This window comes from Rosa rugosa, chromosome 1 (genome assembly GCF_958449725.1).
Source record: "Rosa rugosa chromosome 1, drRosRugo1.1, whole genome shotgun sequence".
NCBI lineage: Eukaryota > Viridiplantae > Streptophyta > Magnoliopsida > Rosales > Rosaceae > Rosa > Rosa rugosa.
The window spans coordinates 43,245,198-43,263,167 of record NC_084820.1 but is presented as its reverse complement, the minus strand read 5'-3'; the positions used below and the strand labels follow the sequence as shown (position 1 = coordinate 43,263,167).

The 17,970-nt window shown below is 38.8% G+C and overlaps 3 protein-coding genes across 3 annotated transcripts; 1 reads left to right on the top strand and 2 right to left on the bottom strand.

Annotated features, from left to right (window-relative positions):
* The first annotated feature begins 888 nt into the window (after nucleotides 1-888).
* LOC133725004 (protein LPA3) lies at nucleotides 889-6,584 on the top strand. The gene is made up of 12 exons (XM_062151998.1): nucleotides 889-1,294; nucleotides 1,773-1,803; nucleotides 1,892-1,984; nucleotides 2,065-2,127; nucleotides 2,450-2,561; nucleotides 2,740-2,825; nucleotides 4,290-4,348; nucleotides 4,445-4,547; nucleotides 4,631-4,691; nucleotides 5,161-5,243; nucleotides 5,341-5,421; nucleotides 6,204-6,584. The coding sequence occupies exons 1-12, from the start codon at nucleotides 984-986 to the stop codon at nucleotides 6,261-6,263; spliced, it is 1,143 nt and encodes a 380-aa protein (XP_062007982.1). The 5' UTR covers nucleotides 889-983; the 3' UTR covers nucleotides 6,264-6,584.
* A 142-nt stretch (nucleotides 6,585-6,726) lies between these two features.
* Nucleotides 6,727-12,465, bottom strand: LOC133725003 (putative cyclic nucleotide-gated ion channel 8). The gene is made up of 8 exons (XM_062151996.1): nucleotides 12,359-12,465; nucleotides 11,610-11,730; nucleotides 10,836-11,418; nucleotides 10,350-10,559; nucleotides 9,828-10,135; nucleotides 8,960-9,071; nucleotides 8,462-8,698; nucleotides 6,727-8,166 (listed from the first exon to the last, which is right to left on the bottom strand). The coding sequence occupies exons 2-8, from the start codon at nucleotides 11,654-11,656 to the stop codon at nucleotides 7,456-7,458; spliced, it is 2,208 nt and encodes a 735-aa protein (XP_062007980.1). The 5' UTR covers nucleotides 11,657-11,730; nucleotides 12,359-12,465; the 3' UTR covers nucleotides 6,727-7,455.
* Nucleotides 12,466-14,998: 2,533 nt separating this feature from the next.
* Nucleotides 14,999-16,688, bottom strand: LOC133728606 (uncharacterized). Its single transcript, XM_062156030.1, has 2 exons — nucleotides 16,613-16,688; nucleotides 14,999-15,777 (listed from the first exon to the last, which is right to left on the bottom strand). Exons 1-2 carry the CDS (start codon nucleotides 16,686-16,688, stop codon nucleotides 15,038-15,040), a joined length of 816 nt encoding a protein of 271 aa, XP_062012014.1. The 3' UTR covers nucleotides 14,999-15,037.
* Nucleotides 16,689-17,970: the final 1,282 nt, after the last annotated feature.

The window sequence follows — 17,970 nt, the reverse complement described above, 5'->3', positions numbered from 1 at the left end:
CAAATTTGCTCTACATTGGCAAACATCAACGGAGTGTGGTTAGATGTCATCAGACTCAATAATCTCACGCGCAACAGAAGACGCGAATACATCATCAATGATGAGGGAGTTTCTGTCCCACGTCCCATGTACACTAGTGTAGTTTGCAGAATTCTCTATATTCTTAAGAGTGACGTTGAGGCGTCCCCCAACGATATCTCTTGGACATAACTATAATCTGGAACATTCTCATGAGAAGGATTTTGAGTGTTGATGATCAAAGGATCGGGTTACATGTGCCAAAGTCGCTCTCTTTCTAGGGCCACTATTGGCGACATCATGATGGACGGAGCCGACGGCGATCCCATGTGGTCTGGGAATCAATTTTTGATTCCTGCTTCTTGTCGCTTGAAAGAGAGGATATTCGTGTGAAGTCTTTAATATACGAATCATCATATCATGACCATGATCATGACCTAACGTGTCGTGCTAAAGTCAATATGTGTCTGAATCTAAGAGATATCCTCTTATAACATTATTGAATTCAATGACTCAAATCATGGTGACATAAAATCCACTAGAGAAACATAAATTTCTCTAACATGCGCTTTTGTCCGCAATCATTAGAGATGATGCAAATGAACTCATTTTCGTCCTCATTATGCGTTTTCGCATAAAATCCGCTAGCTCAAATATCTTTAAAGCTCAATAGGGTCTGATTTGTCCTAAGAGCGTAGAGAGCTTCTGCAACATTTATCAATGTACCATTAGGCAAGAGAAATTGGTCCATTCCACGTCCTTGTTGTTTTAAATTTAAGGGAAAAATGTAATTGAAGTTGGGACTAAAGTTTATGTTCTAGTTGGAAGTCCTTGATCAATGTACCATTTATCTCAAAATCCGAGGACCCATAAACAACATCAAAAGTCCTTCAAAATTCCTTATCATAACCTCATCCATTTCCCTCCTCCTCTCCCTCCCAACCCACCCAAACCAGAGACAGGCCATGGCCTTCTCCTCTTCTACTGTCTCCCCACATTGTTCCACCCAACACCCTCTCATTCTCCCCCGCACTCCTCTCTCTTCACTACCCAAAACCACCACCGCCACTTTCTTCACAACCTCATCATCATTCCGAGCTCTCCCACTCAACACCAGCACAAGAATCCAATGCGTCGACAAAGCTTCAAGTCTTGACCCCAAGACCGGCGTCGCAGTCTACAAGCCCAAGTCGTATGAAGTTCTCGTTACTGACGCTGCGAATTCACTTGCCTATGCTCTTGAAGATGGCAAGACCCGCTTGGAGATTGATTTCCCGTAAGGCTTCTATCTTGACATTTTGCTTACCCTGAAAAAGCTTACGAATTTGATTCAAGAATGGCCTTTTGAGCTCAACCCATGATTGAATTTTCACCTTTGAGCACAACCCATGATTGAGTTTTCACGTTTGAGAACAACCCATGATTGAGTTTTCACTTTTGATCACAACCCATGATTGAATTTTCACGTTTGAGCACAACCCATGATTGAATTTCACGTTCGAGCACAACCCACGATTGAATTTATAATTTGAAAGGCATTGCTTTTCCAATCAGTATTCTCCTCAACTTAAAAAGTCACAGGCTTTCAGGATTAGATCTTTCTAGAAAGTTAAAGAACATTGAACTTGGAAGTGGTGTAATGTTAATGTACAATCTAATGGTTTGTTAGTTTTTTTTTTGTTTAGGCTTTTATGTGGAGTTCATGATTTCTTCTAATACCTCTTCTTTTTTCATGGAATTTGCTGCGTCTCCAGGCCCCTTCCTAGCAACATATCTTCCTATAAGGTACTTTCTCATGATATTATTCGTTGAGTGACACATAGCAATCTGAATACTTGTGACTTGATTTTCACAAATTCCTAAACATGTAAAGGGGTCTTCAGATGACTTCATTGATGCCAATGTTCAACTCGCCTTGACTGTTGTAAGGAAGCTGAAAGAGAGAAAGGAGATGAAAGTTTGTATTGTAAGAAGGATCTTCGTTTTCATAGATATATGTTTTATACCTTCCACTTGGAAAGTATGTAATAGTTTTCCTATATTCAGGTGTTTCCGGATAAGCCAGAAAGGCGCAGGGCTTCTGAGATGTTTAAAACAGCTATTGACTCGGTAAAAAATAACTCACAGACTATCCTCTGATTGATTTCTTTAATCAGTTGCATCGGAGTCTCCTCAGCTTATGTATGCAGAATTGCTTTAGTGGTTGGCATAGAAGTTTGGAGTCACTGTAAAAAAAGGCTAACAAACGTAATACGCAAGTAATAATACAAAATATCTATTTTAAGTATTGCCAAATTTTATTTGTGTTTATACTTTCCTCTTTATAGAATCTATACTGACATGCTAGTGCCGCTGGTACTCTTCAGTAAGTAGAGTACGCTTTAACTTCAAACTCCTTAAATGGGTTTTCTTTTTGACTATTTGCTTTCAGATTGGTGATCTAACCATAGGTTCCCTTGATGATGTTCCTGGTGGTCCAGTCACCATGTTCTTCAGATCCATAAGGAACACACTTGATTTTGATTTCGAAGATGAAAATGAAGGTTGGTTGCAGGACTCAATCTTTTCATCTTTCTGATTGCTTGTTTTCCTCTCTGAAACTTTCATCTCAACAGAAGATTTTCTACACCAATTTGATTTATCTCTCTGTGTTCGATGCACATTTTCCATCTTTGGACAAGAGAATTAATAATCATCTCTATGTTATCTCTTACATCACAGGTCGCTGGGCATCCAATGAGCCTCCTTCTCTTTATATGTTCATTAATTGTAGCACGCGAGAACTTGCTGGAATTGAGAAGTTTGTGGTATGGTCTCTTCCTTGTTACTCCTCTCACCTATTTCGAATCCATCAACTTTTGTTCCATCTCTTCATGAGTTTTAGCTGGATGTTGGTGTACTTGTATATCTGTGGTTTTACAACTTGAATTCGTCAATGAACTTTCTTTCTTTGTGATAAGTTTTGGATGTCAATTACAAAATTCACATTTCTGTTGTCATATTTCAGCAAAAATGAGTTTCATATCAGCTAGCTGATCTTTTTAATGCGGTACATTTATTTATTGGAATCTAAAAACTACGGTTATTTTTTCTAGAAAGTCCAGAAGTAGGAAGACTTGTGAATGGATGTATATTGATATGCGCTCACATATATGGTTGAGCAACCTGGTGTCAAACTTGCTAAGCCATTTCAGTACTATTTACTTTCAAATTTATAAAGCGGCCTACAAATTGAATTTGCAAATGGTGGTTATTTAAAAATCATTGAATATGTGCTATCATTTTCATTATTGGACCTGTGGACTGTGGTATTAAGGCAAAGGTTGAGTGTGTCTCACCCATGTCTTGTTTTCACATATTGACTAATTTTAGTTTAAAAAGTATGTGCTCTAATTTTCTCAATATATTCACTCATGGAAATTCCAATACCTGTGACATAGGAGAGGACCAGCTGTTTGTCTGTCTCTTTTGGTGTTTAATGTGTAAGATGGTTCTGAATGTCTGAACCATTTGTTTTAGCTCTTTTGGACAGGGTTTTTGGAATCTGTGGTCTGATGCTGTGAAAGATAAGTTTTTGGGCGGGAGAAAAATGGATTGGTGCTGGGAAAATTTGCTGATGATATTTGCTGGTGTTTTTGTGTTTTTTTTTTTTTTTTTTTTTGGGGGGGGGAGGGGGGGAGGGGGGGCTGCTTTGGAGGGGGGAATGATTTCATTTTTGGGATCTTTGTGTGCATCATTTTCCTCGGAATTAGAATTAGTTCATTCCATGCTATTCTTTATAATTGTAATGCTGCTGTGGTTTAGCTCTTTTGGATTTTACTGTCTCTGTGTTCGATGCTGTTTTGAGATCCAGAGTCTGACATAATAGCTAGCAAATTCAATGGGCATCTTGTTCTCCTGTGTTGTACTTTGCTTTATCTTTTAATAAAATACTTCTTGCGAAAAAATCTTGGTGTGATTTATATTGATATGCTGGCTGCCTCAAACTATCCATGCTAGTTAAACAGAGAAAATTATAGCTACCGGGCATATTAACGTGTTCACGTGTCTTAACTGTCTCCCAATCACATAACCTTCCAGATTCTAACTTATCTTAAAATAGAGTATAAAAGTTTCATTGTCTTCTTATAATTTTGTAGTTGTCTGCAGCCTAAAGTTCACAATTTCACATATTAATGATGAGAATAAATGTGTGGATAGCGTTTTCAAATCCTTCAATTTATGTGAAAGTATTGTGGCGCTTTTTGTTTACTGACCCTTGGTATTTACAGGAACAATTTGCCATGTCAACCCCAGCACTTCTATTCAATCTCGAACTTGACACATTGCGGTAATCCTTATTGCCTTCCTGACCATTCATCAAATTTCTTTTGGCAATTTGCTGAATATTCTTCTAATTATGAGTTAGAAGCTGTTAATTATGCAGTGCTGACTTGGGCCTTGTGGGCTTTCCAACCAAGGATTTGCATTATCGATTTCTTTCACAATTTATTCCAGTGTTCTACATTCGAATAAGAGAGTACTCGAAGGTAAATTAAACTTATTTACCTTAATTGTTATTTTTCTTTCTTATTTCAAGTTTTTGGTAACCATTTATTTCTTAACTCCTAAGACAGTAGCAGTAGCGCCTTATATAGTGAATTACAATGGAGCATTATTTCGCCAATACCCTGGTATGTAGTACTTTCTTAAAACCAGTCCTATATACCTGATTATTTCTCATTCCTGATCTTATTGTTGATATTGATGACTAAGGTTTATAGTTTATTTTGTATTACAAACTGGAGCACAGTCCATCTTTTACATTATACACGTATCAAGCTCTTCTTGGAGGAACAATTAGAGAATAATCAGGAGTTTTTTATGCCATGCTAATTTATACAAGCCCTATTATCTGTGTGGTGTGGACTTGATGGAGAATTCATTTACATTTATGATATGGTACTCTAACCCAAGCATGCCTCAGGAAGGCTATTGCTATACAATCAGCTTGTCTGTAGTTTTTAACCATGATTTTCTTACACTTTATTCTTCTGCTTTTTGGTTTTTATTTTGTTCTGTCAAATACTCTCTTCTTCAATATGATTATCTGCTGCTTAATCATTATGTTGTGGTATTTCTCTCATCTTTTTTCAAGTTCAGGGCCTTGGCAGGTAATGCTCAAACAAGCAGATGGTTCTTTTGCTTGCGTAGCAGAGAGTGCAACACGCTTCACTCTGGGTGAAGTATACATCTATCTGAAACTCCAAGCATCGGTTCAGCTCTTATACTTGCTAGATATGGTTGTTACGCTTTCAGGCTCATTATTTGTTTGCTTTTTAGACGAAAGAAGAACTGTTGAGGGTCTTGGGACTTAAAGAGGAAGAAGGAAGCTCGCTGGAATTTCTTCGTAGAGGCTACAAGGTTACCCTCTCCTTACCTTCAACGGTTTCTTTTCTGTTCAGAATTTCCAATTTTTTATGTCGCTAGTTTCTCTCTGTTTGAATAGCCAATCTCCCAACTTGACATATTTTTTCCTACCTTTTCTTGTTACTGGCCTCATAATATAATTCAAACCAAAGAAGAAAAACAGTTTCATAGTATAATACTTGATACAATTCAAACTACCATTCCTCAATGTTTACCCTCTCTCTCTCTCTCTCACACACACACACACACACACACACACACACACAAGATCAGTTACATTTATTAGTGATTCTGCAGACCTATCACCTATGGCTCTAGTATTTTTTGGTATAGGCTATTCATTTCCATAAGAAGACTTGAGATTTAAAGGAAAATGCACTATCGAATTCACTGCATTACTCTGTTGTAACTTGAAGTATGATGAGAAAAACGTACTTTGTGAAATTAGGTGATGGTTCAGCTTACTCCCAATTATCCAATTAGGACCTGGTGATTTATACGAATTCTAAAAACTTAATTTGCTTAGATCTAACCTTTACACTTGCCCAGTCAAGTCAATAAATCTTTTGACGGCAGTATCTCTTTGTTTATTATAAGTTGTACACTATTTACCTTGTGTATCTCAGGTTTTTCTTCTTTATGTAACTCTTAGAAATCACAATTATCCTCTCGAATATCCTCTAAAAACTTAGAAATTCAAATCGAAAAGCATATTTTGAATCAAAGAATGTCAACTCAAAAGTTCATTGCTTTACTTATGTGTTCTGATATTGCAGTCTGCTACTTGGTGGGAAGAAGATGTTGAGTTGGAATTGTCTTCTGCTTGGCGTAATTGAGTAGCGGAAAGAGATGGATGCGGAATGCCAGTGTTCCAATGGATTGGGTGGGAGGCCAGTGTCCCAGTGGATTGGGTGGCAGATCAGTACTCAAATGTAATCCAGGCATGAATACTTTTTGTGATTTTAATGGTGTTATGATCCTATGCTCGTCAAAATGATTGTACAAAAATGGCGAGTCCTCAGAGGTTAGAAAATAAACCGCTTTATGAAAAGGTGTCAGTTTTGTGCATAGTAAGATCCATTTTGGGTTAATTTGACTATAGAACCCATGTTTGTTGTTGTTCTTTTTAAACTATCAATGTAATTTTATTCAATTTACTTCTGGTTGAATTGAGTTCAGCCTTGTAGAGAGGCAACTAGTTTTAAAGTGCTTTTTAGTGTGTAGAATGTATAAGAAACTTCGTCTAAATATTGTTGAGCCGTCCCTAACATTCCTCCATTAAGGTTGTACATCGTAATGTGCTCTTAGATACACTATCATCTTGCTTGTGTGAAAAGCTAGCACAGCAATCTTGTTCGGGTAGAACACCTCAATATCTTTGAGAGTTATAGTAGCACGGTCGACTAACCATTTGAATCCGCTTTGGTTGTCCTTTGCAACTTGTTTCAACTCCCAAATTCCGAGCACCTGCAGGGCAGAGACCCTGCAGGCAAGCAACCTATTTGCCCATCCTAGTCATCAACAGAGTAGTTATAATATGAATCACAAACGAAGGGAATATGTACTCGAGGGGTGGGAGGAAGAGTGACCCATTTTTTAGTGTATGGACAGCAGAGGTAGGAAAGATGTTGAACATACTTGGTTGCATAGAGAAAACCATGTTATGATACGCCCCTACCACAATTGGTGGTACAATGTAACCTAGTCAGAGATGATTTCACAGATCAGTCTCTTGCACTTTTTCCTCGTTATTTTATTTCTTTGGCTTGGTGATAACATGGACGAAACCAAGTATAAGTGACGCGAAGAATTCAGTAAATGGTGAACTTTCCACACACACACACACACACTAGATGCTAACTTTGAAGTTTACCCCTTGCTGCCATAGTATATTAGCCATATAATGTGAAACTGCTCCGGAAACATGCTATGGCATCGTTTGCGTGAGTGCCTAAGTTGTATATATTTTATACACCGGAGCTGGCAAAAGTTTTCCCAGCTCTTGGATTTTCAATATCAAGTTAAAGACTAGGATTCTTTATCATCATAACCCGAGAAGTCAGGTTCAGGGGGCTTCTGCAGCAGTAGCCCCCTGGTGCTTTCACTGCGAAGCCTATGACCACGAAGAGCATTTGCTGCAAAGCGGGATGCAAAGACTGCGGCACCAAGCGAATATCTACCAGAACTGCTTTTAAAATCACCGCCACCACCACCATCATCATCTCCATCACTGTATCCAAATTCCTCCTCTCTTTGTTTTTCTGCCGCCACTTTTCTCCTGTAGTGGCGCCAAGCAGCTTGGATAAAGCAGGATGCCCAAGTCCTCCATTGCTGTGAGTAGAACCGGAAGGTGTACTGAACCTGTCTGCTATGAAGGTGCCTAAACTGACTGGCAACAAATTTCAACTCCTCTGCTTCCAAAGCAAATGCCTCAACCTCAGTTAAAGCCTTCACTGTTCGAGTAGATGATGGTAAGTTAGAGCCTGCTTTCGGGTCCAGTGCCCATGTTAGGAGCTCTTCTCCACAAAAGTCACCTTCCTGGAGCAAACCACTGTTGTAAAATCCACTCCTACCACCATCTGTGGTTACACTTTCTAGGCGACCACGTATGATGAATAACATCTCAACAACAGGGTCCCCTTCCCGGACTATAAATGTACTCTCTGTGCATAAACTTGGTTTCAGACGCTCACAGATCGCATCAAGCAACCTCTCATCCATATTGGCGAAAAGAGGCACCTGCAAACACAACCATGTGAAGATCATACCTGGAAATTTGCAAACACAAATGAACAAGTAAAAATATTGAGCTGATCTAAATCTCCACGACTGTGTGGCCGCGTATATGCTTCTTATGATTTAACTTGGCCATTGAAGGAAGATCCAACAAATATGTGCATTCCACATAACATTCACAAGCATATACAAATACAGCTTATGAACTTTATGGCACAATGTAAGGGGAACATATCCAGTTATAAATCCAATAACATGACTGACACTAGTGAATGGAGAGATTAAACCATATACTTACCCTTCTGACCAAATTCAAGCAGAGATGCCGTTTAATGTCCCTCCTGAGATCTTTTGGGAGAGTCTGGACAATGCTCTCCTCATCTACACCTCGAGTCTCCAACCATTTATATTGATCATAGCGCCGGACCCTTTCTCTAAGATCCTGTGGAAGCCAGCGATGGTGCATCCACTGCTCAGAGTCACGCCTTTTAATCCTCATCTCCTCGAGACGAATTGTGAGAGACTGAAGATAGGTCTGTACAATGTTCATTAAGCTCCAAAAGTCAGCAATATGGCTTAAAGTTACAACCACACAAGAGTAGAAAGTAGAAATAAGTTTGTAGCATTATTGTTCTGTTCAATAAAAGTAATTTCTGGAAGTATAATTGGTACGGCATTTGGATCAACTCAATAGTGTGCCCATATGAAGGTATCCTCAATTTTCATCCAGATTATGAACTCTCCACCAGAGCCAAGGACATAAATGAAGCATCCAGTAGAGTGATTTACAGCTCACCTGTATATTTCCAATCAGAAGGGCAAACAGGATGAGGCCAAAAATGCCTATCCATATGGAAAATATATTCTCCAGATAATAGGTAGAGGTCTCAAGCCCCTGGCCAAGTGTACTGTAGAAAGTGAAACACCAGTAATAAGTACTTGAGAGCCCAAATCAGAAAACTAGCAATTTTCACTGAACTTTGAATGTAAACGTGCCATATATCTTAAAAGTTGATCATTTACTGCATATTAATAGAATTGAATGTTATAAAAAAAAAAACACGCCGTACGTATTAAGAAAGTCCCCCCAAGTGCCGTGGGATGTAGAAGAGCATACAGGAGTAAGTAGTGTAAATACCAGTAAAGTAGCTAGATTTAAACAGGGCGAAAACTCTGCTATAAAGTAGCTAGATTTCAAAAAACATATATGTTTCTCCAACAAACATTTACTACTCCGAAAGAATTCATCATTCCATCTTGCAATTAATAGCACCTTGCTGTCTAAAATTATCAATTAAATATTGATTTCCAAATTAAAAATCGATGAACGAGGTAATGACACTAATTTTATGACTTACTGCGTTCAAGTACTGAATCTGGTTCCGTGTTTAATAATATATTTTGAAAGGGCTATACTTAAGAATCTCGTTTAAAAACATCAAATGATATTCTGATCTTGGTGCTAACTAGCACTCATCAACATACGTACCAGAGATTTATTACTAAAAACAGAAACAGACCATATAAAATTTAGTATGCAGAGTAATAAATCATGATACCTTAATCAGGTAAAGCTAAATGTCTGGATAGTTGTGTGCAGCACAAGAAAGGTTGCCAATGGATCTATTATTAAAAAACAATTATTTTTAAAATTGATAACATACCTTAAACTTTTTAATCCAAACCACAAGCAGTATAAAAACTTTTCGAAAAAGACAGTCGATGAAATAACTCCTGAAGATACAGCATTTTTGAAGATTCCAAAGTTAAAGCCGTCGGGGTCATCATCTGAACCACTGCAGCTCTTTTTTAGAACATCCCCTTTGATTTTGCCCCACTCATTGTATCCCTTCATTCCCTCACTGCCACAGTACAAAAATTCTACTCGACATTTTCCACTCTTATGACAAGCTTCCCGCCAGCATGTATCATAGCGTTCTACAGCTAATAAGTACCAGGCAGCCCCAGTGACCTGGAAAGGTTTATCTATAAATTCAACAAACGGCTTAAGGCATCCTACAAGGAACTTTAACCATGATTTAAATGTATGGGAAGTACAGGTTCCACGCTTAATAAGAACTCAACTTTTAAAAAAAATAAAAAATAAGTAAAGGAGAGGGAGGGGGGCGTAAGCCAACAGTGGGGATAGGGTAGTGCAGTCCTTACGTAACAAGAGTAACACTTACTTGAGCAGCAAGCATAAACCAAAGCAAATAGTATGCAGCCCCAGCCCAAGCACTTTCGGCGAAAGAACCCGCACTCTTCTTAAGGTCTGAGTTTAAAGCTAGTAAGCGGGCAAATCTTGGCAGTAACTGAACCCAGACAACATATAGCAATGCTTGTTTCGTAGACAGTACTGCTGCACCATTTCCATGCAAGTATATAAAAACCACAATCTGCAGATAAAACAAGATAAATCAAAGTCTATTTTCTATCAAAATTAGCTTATGAAATATAGCATGATACCATTAGACTTGCGCTACTACAGGCAATAACTGAATCGTATTCTAGTAAAGAGTCAGCATGATCTTCATCAAAGATTTTGTTGATAAATCCTATCTATTCGTCTTTTTATTTTTTATTTATTTAAGATTTAGAGGGAAATTAATATAAAAGTTTCTCTGTTCATACATGCTTGCAAACTAGTAGAAACTGAGCATGGAGTTTCTAACCTGTGGTACGGGCAGCACAGAAGCAAGATCAACAAAGAAGTAACGGTGTAGATATCGCTGTGCTATCTGTGAAGTATCTATCACAAGTTCACCTCTTCCGAACACCCGAGATGATGGTGCAATATAAGCTGTACGAAACTGTAAAGCCATGCGCAAAAGGTAGAAAACATCTATTAAAGATCGCATAGTTAAAGATGTTGTTGCTACTCTTCTATCGATAGAGAGGCATTCCTGCTCTTGATCGAATATCGGGAGATAAAAAAACAGAGGATCAATGGATATAGCAAAGATACATGCTATGACAAAAAGCCTGTTCCATAACAGGAGGGACTTGTCTTGTGGATCAAATATCTTTTTATCCGAAACTTTAAGATCTTCTGGAAACACTGCACGGCTGACCCCAGTTCTAATTGATCTACCAAATGTCTTTAGTCCATCTGATCCCCTCGGAAATCCAAAATTAACGGACTTTGATTGTCTTTTTCTACGATCAGTAAAAGCCAGTCCCTCTATATTAAATCCACATTTCTTCACTTTACCAGTATCTGAACTCATTGACGTTGTAGAATCCAAATCATCTAACCTACAAGAGTCAACATATGCCAAAACTATAATAAACAATATCAATAAGAATATCCCCATTAGCCATTTTGCAGGAAGACATATAGAATTTTTGGCATCGATACTACAAGTTTGTTCATTGAGAGATGCTAAATATTTTCAAGACCAGTTGATGTACGAGCAGTAGTATAAAGTATAATGTAGATTCCATACCTCACAAATTTCTCTTTCTGACCTCCAATAAACTGCGACTTGTACATTTTGTACAATCGGTCACATAGATACCAGACTAGGATTGGAGAACCAGCAGGCAACTCCCAAATCGCATCATCCGCTGAGTGACATAACAAAGCACAAAGTTCAATCAATACAAATGAATCCATCAAAATACAAAAATGAAAATGCTGCGGTGGCAGGCATTAGCAGAAAATTTAAAAACTGTATTTTCAAGTCTCAGAACTTGTATTGCAGGGCTGATCGATGTTAATTTGTATTTTAGACAGGAAACTAAAAGAAAGTAGGAGAATTAATGCTGTTGCTTATGTATAACCTGATACAAGAACATGCTGATTACTTATATATCTCCAGAAAAGCCAGTGTTTCGGATGTTTGAGTTAATTTGATCGCAATAGAAATTTGGAATGGATTCTCAAAGCATCCCGTTATATAAGTTTATGGTAACACATTCTTCATTCCAGAAGATGAAAGTTTGAATTGTGTTCTTCTTCTCTTCCGTTTTCTATATATGACCCAAGTAGTTGGCGTTGCTATTGATTGCACCATGGGCTAGATACCCCACGTTAGATTATCGCAGACATCTTTAAAATCAAATACGATGATCTATATCTTAAATAAAATTGCAAAGAAGAAAATGAAAGATCAACTTGTTTCCCTACAACATTTGAAATAAGAACAGAGAAGACAGACGAGAAATAATACATGCAAGGAAGAAGAGAGCTTACATTGGAAGATTCAGCTTTCATTCTGTAACAATAATGTATTAATGTTTTTGTTTGGAAGATACTGTAGGGATTAGAGTTTGAGGAGGATAAAGAAGGTGGGCGATTCCGAGAGAGGAAGGCGGGTGATAAGGAATTGAAAGCTGATTTTGAGGAGAGTCAGACCATTGTAACGGTTAGCCGATTTTGTTCCTTTTATGTATTTTTCCTTCTCTTTGATAAATTATTTTGGAAAAAACCAAATATGGGCTTACCCGACCTTTTTTTATTCAGAAATGGACATTTTTTTGGCAAGATTTTAAGAAATTGGAGTTTGTTTGGACAAACAAGTCCAAACTCCAAACTACAATGAATTACTCACTAGACTACAACACAGCAACTGCTGTTGATTTAAAAGTCACAGCAATCCCAAACTAGCCTCAGTTGTGAATTAAAACAGTTTCGTGTTTGGTAAATAATATTTTTAAAAAGTGTTGTCAGTACATAAAACAACTACAAAGCGTGTTTTTATCCACAACAGCTTCTAAAAGCAACCTCTGGGCTGCTTCTAAAATCTGCTGCCAGTGACCTGTAACTTTCAATTAAAGCTGCTTTTTATTTATTTACCAAACACATTAAAATCTAAAATTTTGAACAAAATCTGATTTTTTTAAAAGGGAAGCAATCCCAAACGGGGCCTAAATAACAGTTCTCTCTCCACGAATTTGTTCTACAGTAAAATTTCGATAAATTAATAAGGTTGGAACCATAGGAAATTATTAATTTAGTAAAATAATTTAATCGATAAATTAATGATTATTAATTTATCGATAAAATCATAAAGTATTAATTTAGAAAGAATTTTATGTTTAATATGTGTCAAAGTTAGTATGTACATGCATAGTATACCGAGAGTTAAGTATGTACATCAAATTAAGACATACACAAAACAACGAACAATAAGATGAAGTGTTTCAAAAGTTAATTTCATAGAAGATCAAATGTCTCAAGATGTTACATGCATATGCAGGGGTGGAGCCACGTTGGGGCCTAGTGGGTCCCGTGCCCCACTGGGATTTTTAATACTACTTTTCCCTTGGTAACTAAATACCAAGTTGGTGCAGTGGTGGCTCCTTGATTCTAGCTACTAATGTAGCTGCAGGTCTCAGATTCGAGGCCTTTTGCAGCATTGGACTTAGTTTTGTTTTCAAATTCTTGCTTTTTTAACATTAACACTATTATTTCTTATAATTTTAAAAATCAAAGATAAAATATAATTTCTTGCTTTTTTAACCTTAACACTATTATGTCTTATAATTTTAAAAATCAAAGGTAAAATATATAACCATCATAAAGAAAACTATAAATTTGATTAAAAATATATATAACTTTTTTTAAAATATTGATATTTTCGTAACTTTATTCTAATTTATTAATTTTTATTAAAGTTTGATTACTTGACATATGCAAATTTTTTTTTTCTAAGATTTCCAGGTGCCCCACTTGAGTTTAATTTTTGGCTCCGCCACAGCATATGCATTGAACATCATCTGTATAAATACAGACGTCATCAACTTTAGTTTTAGGTTCAAAATCATAGTAATTTTCATATTCTTCTTGCACCTATCAATGACGTCTCATTTGAAAGGGGAGAAAAAATCAAAGTTGTCAAGTTTTTTCATGTTCAAGAATAAGTTGTTAAGTTGGGAATAAGAGAATAAAAACATATACTATTCTTACCTCCACGACAAACATTGTCAATTTTTTTTTTTTTACTTTGAAAGTATATTCTCCCTCCAATGTCTCATGATTGGATAATAGATGATACTTTTGTAGAAATTTTCAATCTCCCATGACTTTCTTAAATGAAATTTTCAATGGTTTGTTGGGTCGTTAATTCCGTGACTCTGTCTAACCCTTTACGCTAGAAATCTACAACACTTCATCTTCTTTGTGTTCACTTTTCATGACCTTAAATTCCAAAGAACTTAAATCCCAAATTTCTTGTCCATTTTGTTTCAATGGAGTCTGTGTCTTCTCTATCTACAATATCTTCCATTTAGCATAAATGTTAAATCATTTTCACTAACTAAAGACAAATTTTAATTTTTCTTAAGGATTAAATTCAGTTTACTCCCCTGAACTTTAGGCCTAAAATCATATTGGTCTCTCTTTTTGAAAATCGATTACGATGGTCCCTATACTCTCAAATGACATCACCTGAGTCCAAAATTTGAATTTGGCTCGAAACATGACGTCAGCTACTGAGTTGGAGCTGACATGGGGGCCCACAATGAGGGCAAAATGGACATTTCAAAATTTTCTAATTTTTTCTCTCTTTTTTAAATTTTTTTTCTCTATATTCTCTCTTTCTCTCCCCTCTCTCTCCCCGATCTGTCTCTCTCTCTCCCAGATGCTCCGTCCGGATAGCAGCCGCCTCCCCCTCCCTCTACGAGCGCCCCGTCCGACGCATCGCCGCCGACGTGGCCAAGAACCTCGACCGCGCCCTCACTCTCGTCCGCAAGTGCAAGCAAAGCGGCGTCCTCCGCCAGGTCTTCTCCATCACCACCACCGCCGACTTCCGCAAGGTGTCCAACCTCCTCGAGTCCTCCATCGGCGACATGAAGTGGCTCCTCTCCGTCTTCGAGTCAGACGACGCCAACCTCACATCAAAACTTGCTTCAGCCTCAGAAGGCTGCATATTCATCGCATATCCCTAAATACACCAACAATCAAACACCTTTGTATTTGTGATAAAAAAAATTTCGAACACCAAACACAACAATAACCACTAAGCTGACAAAACCACATGACTCTCACATCGCCGGAAACAATCCCGGATTTGAAATAAACCGGATTGACCGAAATGACCTCCGAATTAGCAGCATTCCTGGCCTTGACCTCATCGAATTGAGCCTCCCTGAACCTCGCCATAAGCTCAACGCTCTTCATCAGATTCTCCATGGCACTATTGTCGAACATTCTAGAACCATGGTCGGGCATCCCCTTCGCCTTGACTATCAAATTCCACGGCGTCCGATCAGCGTAAAAGATCTGAATCTCATCGCCGGGGCTGGCCTGACCCTCGTCCAAAACAAACCCGACCTTCAGTTCCTTGAACTCGTCAGAGACGGCGAACTTGGCGGCGCCGTCGAGGCCTCCGATCTCCTCGTCGGGGACGTACGACACGTGTACGATGCGGATTGGGTTGAAGCCTGCGCCTTTGAGGTTGCGGATGGCCTCGAGGTACTGGATGGCGATGCACTTGTCGTCCTGGGCGCCGTGGGCGAAGATGTGGCCTTCGGGGGTGCGGTGGGCCGAGAAGGGCGGGTGGGCCCACTTGGAGGGCTCGGCGGGAACAGAGTCGAGGTGGGAGTTGAGGAGGAGGGAAGGGAGGGTCGGGTCAGAGCCGGGCCAGGTGAGGGGAAGGCGGATCAGAGCATCTGGGAGAGAGAGACAGATCGGGGAGAGAGAGAGAGAGCAGAACGGGGAGAGAGAGAGAGCATATCGGGGGGAGAGAGAGAATATAGAGAAAAAAATTAAAAAAAAGAGAGAAAAAATTAGAAAAATTTGAAATGTCCATTTTGCTCTCATTGTGGGCCCCCATGTCGGCTCCAACTCAGCAGCTGACGTCATGTTTCGAGCCAAATTCAAATTTTGGACTCGGGTGATGTCATTTGAGAGTATAGGGACCATCGTAATCGATTTTCAGAAAGAGGGACCAATCTGATTTTAGGCCTAAAGTTCAGGGGAGTAAACTGAATTTAATCATTTTCTTAAATACTCTGGGTATGTCATTTTCACGTTTAGCAATTCAAATCTAAAGAGAAGAGATTCATGAGATACCCAAAATCAAGATTGGGTTCATGTTATAAGAGGTGATGATTGAGACATCTTGGAGTTGATTGCAATCTTGCAGAGCAAAGTTAGCTACGGTACCTCCTTTGTAACTGACAAATTAAGAAGATGCAGCTATTTCTTTAATCAGAATCCTTTGTGGTTGAATTTATAGAGATGAAAAATATAAATAAATAAAGATTAATTTCAGTTTACCCCCCTGAGGTTTGGGGGTGTCATCATTTCACCCCCCAAACTCTCAATTTCACTTTTTTACCCCCTGAACTTTCCAATTTTTGTCTTCCGTGCCCAATGTCTCATTTTTCGTCCAAATTGGACGTTAAGTCCGATAATGGGGCCCACTTTGAGGGCTAAAATGGTCAATTCAAAATTTAGAAAAAAAAAAAAAAAAAACAGTTTCGACCTCTCTCTCCCTAAAACCATTTCTCCTCCCACCATCATCGTCGCGCTCCATGCTCCGCTTACCACCACCGTGCCAGCAACGACCATGATCCATGAGCTCAGAAGATAATTAATTGCCACTGGAACCAGCCTCGACATTCATTTTAGTTGGGAAAACTGCTCCGAGACCGAACTTGCAGCATTCCCATCATAATCTCCAATTGCAAATTTGCGAATGAAAAGAAATGGAATCAGAAACAAAGAGTCACAGATTGTCATTTTCATCATACTCAAGAAATGGAATCAGAAACAACAAATTTGCTAATTGCAACATTCCCAGTACGTCATTCACCAGAATCCTAATAAGTGAACGCTTAAAAGAACTGAACAATTATGAAGAGGGCATACAATCCCAGAAACTAAAGGCACACAATTTCCTAAAGGCTCAATCACTCGATTCACAGAAAACAGAAAACGCAGTAGTAACAAAATCATAATCATTAGAAGATAACAAATGCAAAAAATCAAATTTCTTGACGAACAAAACAAGGAAACCCAGTTCCAACCTTTCTATAATCCACAGAAAATCTCAGCGCAGAAATAACAAATATCAAAACCCAATAAACCAAATTCACAACCCACCAAAGAACAAAACCCCAGAAACCCAATCCCAAATCACCCAAAACAGATAAAACCCAGATGAGATTCCAGGCTCCAGAGTCCAAATTGGCAAGCAAAAAACACTGATCAGCAATCAATCCTAGTAAAGATTCGAAATTGAAGAACAGAACAGAGAGAGCGGGCTGCTCACAATATAGCGCTTATAGAACTTCTGCTTGAAATGGCTGATGACGTCAGGGCTAGAAGCCATGTGAGGAGGGATGAGGATGTTGGCCCAGTAGTCGGCCCATCTGGTCGTTCTCGTAGTTGTAAGCCGCCGCCGCTATCTTCTTCAGCTTATGTGGGTCGTCTCTCTCCTCCCCCATTATTCAAGATCGGTGATGCTTCCCTGCGACTCAAACTCGCTTCTTACTTTTACTTGTTGGCTTTCTGTAGAGATAAATAGAGAGAGATAGACCTGAACTTAACTAACCAACTCTAGACTCTTCTAATTCATACGATTCTCCCAACACTTCCTACTCCGATCCTCTGGGTCTCTTTTACTTTTACTCACCTCAGATCGGAGATCGTTTTTAGCGACGATCAGACTTTGTACGAGGGGAAGAAGTAGGAGTTCTCGGCGACGAGCTTCTCGAGGTCGGAGATGGAGGCAGAGATTTGGTCGAGGAAGGGTTTGAGGTGAGTGGGATCGGTGAGTCCGCACTGGGCGAGTTGGGAGTTGACGGAGGACTTGGAGATGGAGAAGCAGGAGAGGAAGGCGGAGGTGGACTCGAAGG

What these genes read in the sequence shown, in the direction of transcription:
- LOC133728606 (XM_062156030.1), bottom strand. Translation starts at nt 16,688, where the DNA reads ATGGATCATGGTCGTTGCTGGCACGGTGGTGGTAAGCGGAGCATGGAG. An exon ending in TGATGGTGGGAGGAGAAATG is followed by an intron (nt 15,778 to 16,612) that starts GTTTTAGGGAGA and finishes TCTCTCTCCCAG; the next exon opens with ATGCTCTGATCCGCCTTCCC.
- LOC133725004 (XM_062151998.1), top strand. Translation starts at nt 984, where the DNA reads ATGGCCTTCTCCTCTTCTACTGTCTCCCCACATTGTTCCACCCAACAC. An exon ending in TTAAAACAGCTATTGACTCG is followed by an intron (nt 2,128 to 2,449) that starts GTAAAAAATAAC and finishes ATTTGCTTTCAG; the next exon opens with ATTGGTGATCTAACCATAGG. An exon ending in TTCTTCGTAGAGGCTACAAG is followed by an intron (nt 5,422 to 6,203) that starts GTTACCCTCTCC and finishes CTGATATTGCAG; the next exon opens with TCTGCTACTTGGTGGGAAGA.
- LOC133725003 (XM_062151996.1), bottom strand. Translation starts at nt 11,656, where the DNA reads ATGTACAAGTCGCAGTTTATTGGAGGTCAGAAAGAGAAATTTGTGAG. An exon ending in TTCTGATTGGAAATATACAG is followed by an intron (nt 8,699 to 8,959) that starts GTGAGCTGTAAA and finishes AACATTGTACAG; the next exon opens with ACCTATCTTCAGTCTCTCAC. An exon ending in GCTTGAATTTGGTCAGAAGG is followed by an intron (nt 8,167 to 8,461) that starts GTAAGTATATGG and finishes TTGTGTTTGCAG; the next exon opens with GTGCCTCTTTTCGCCAATAT.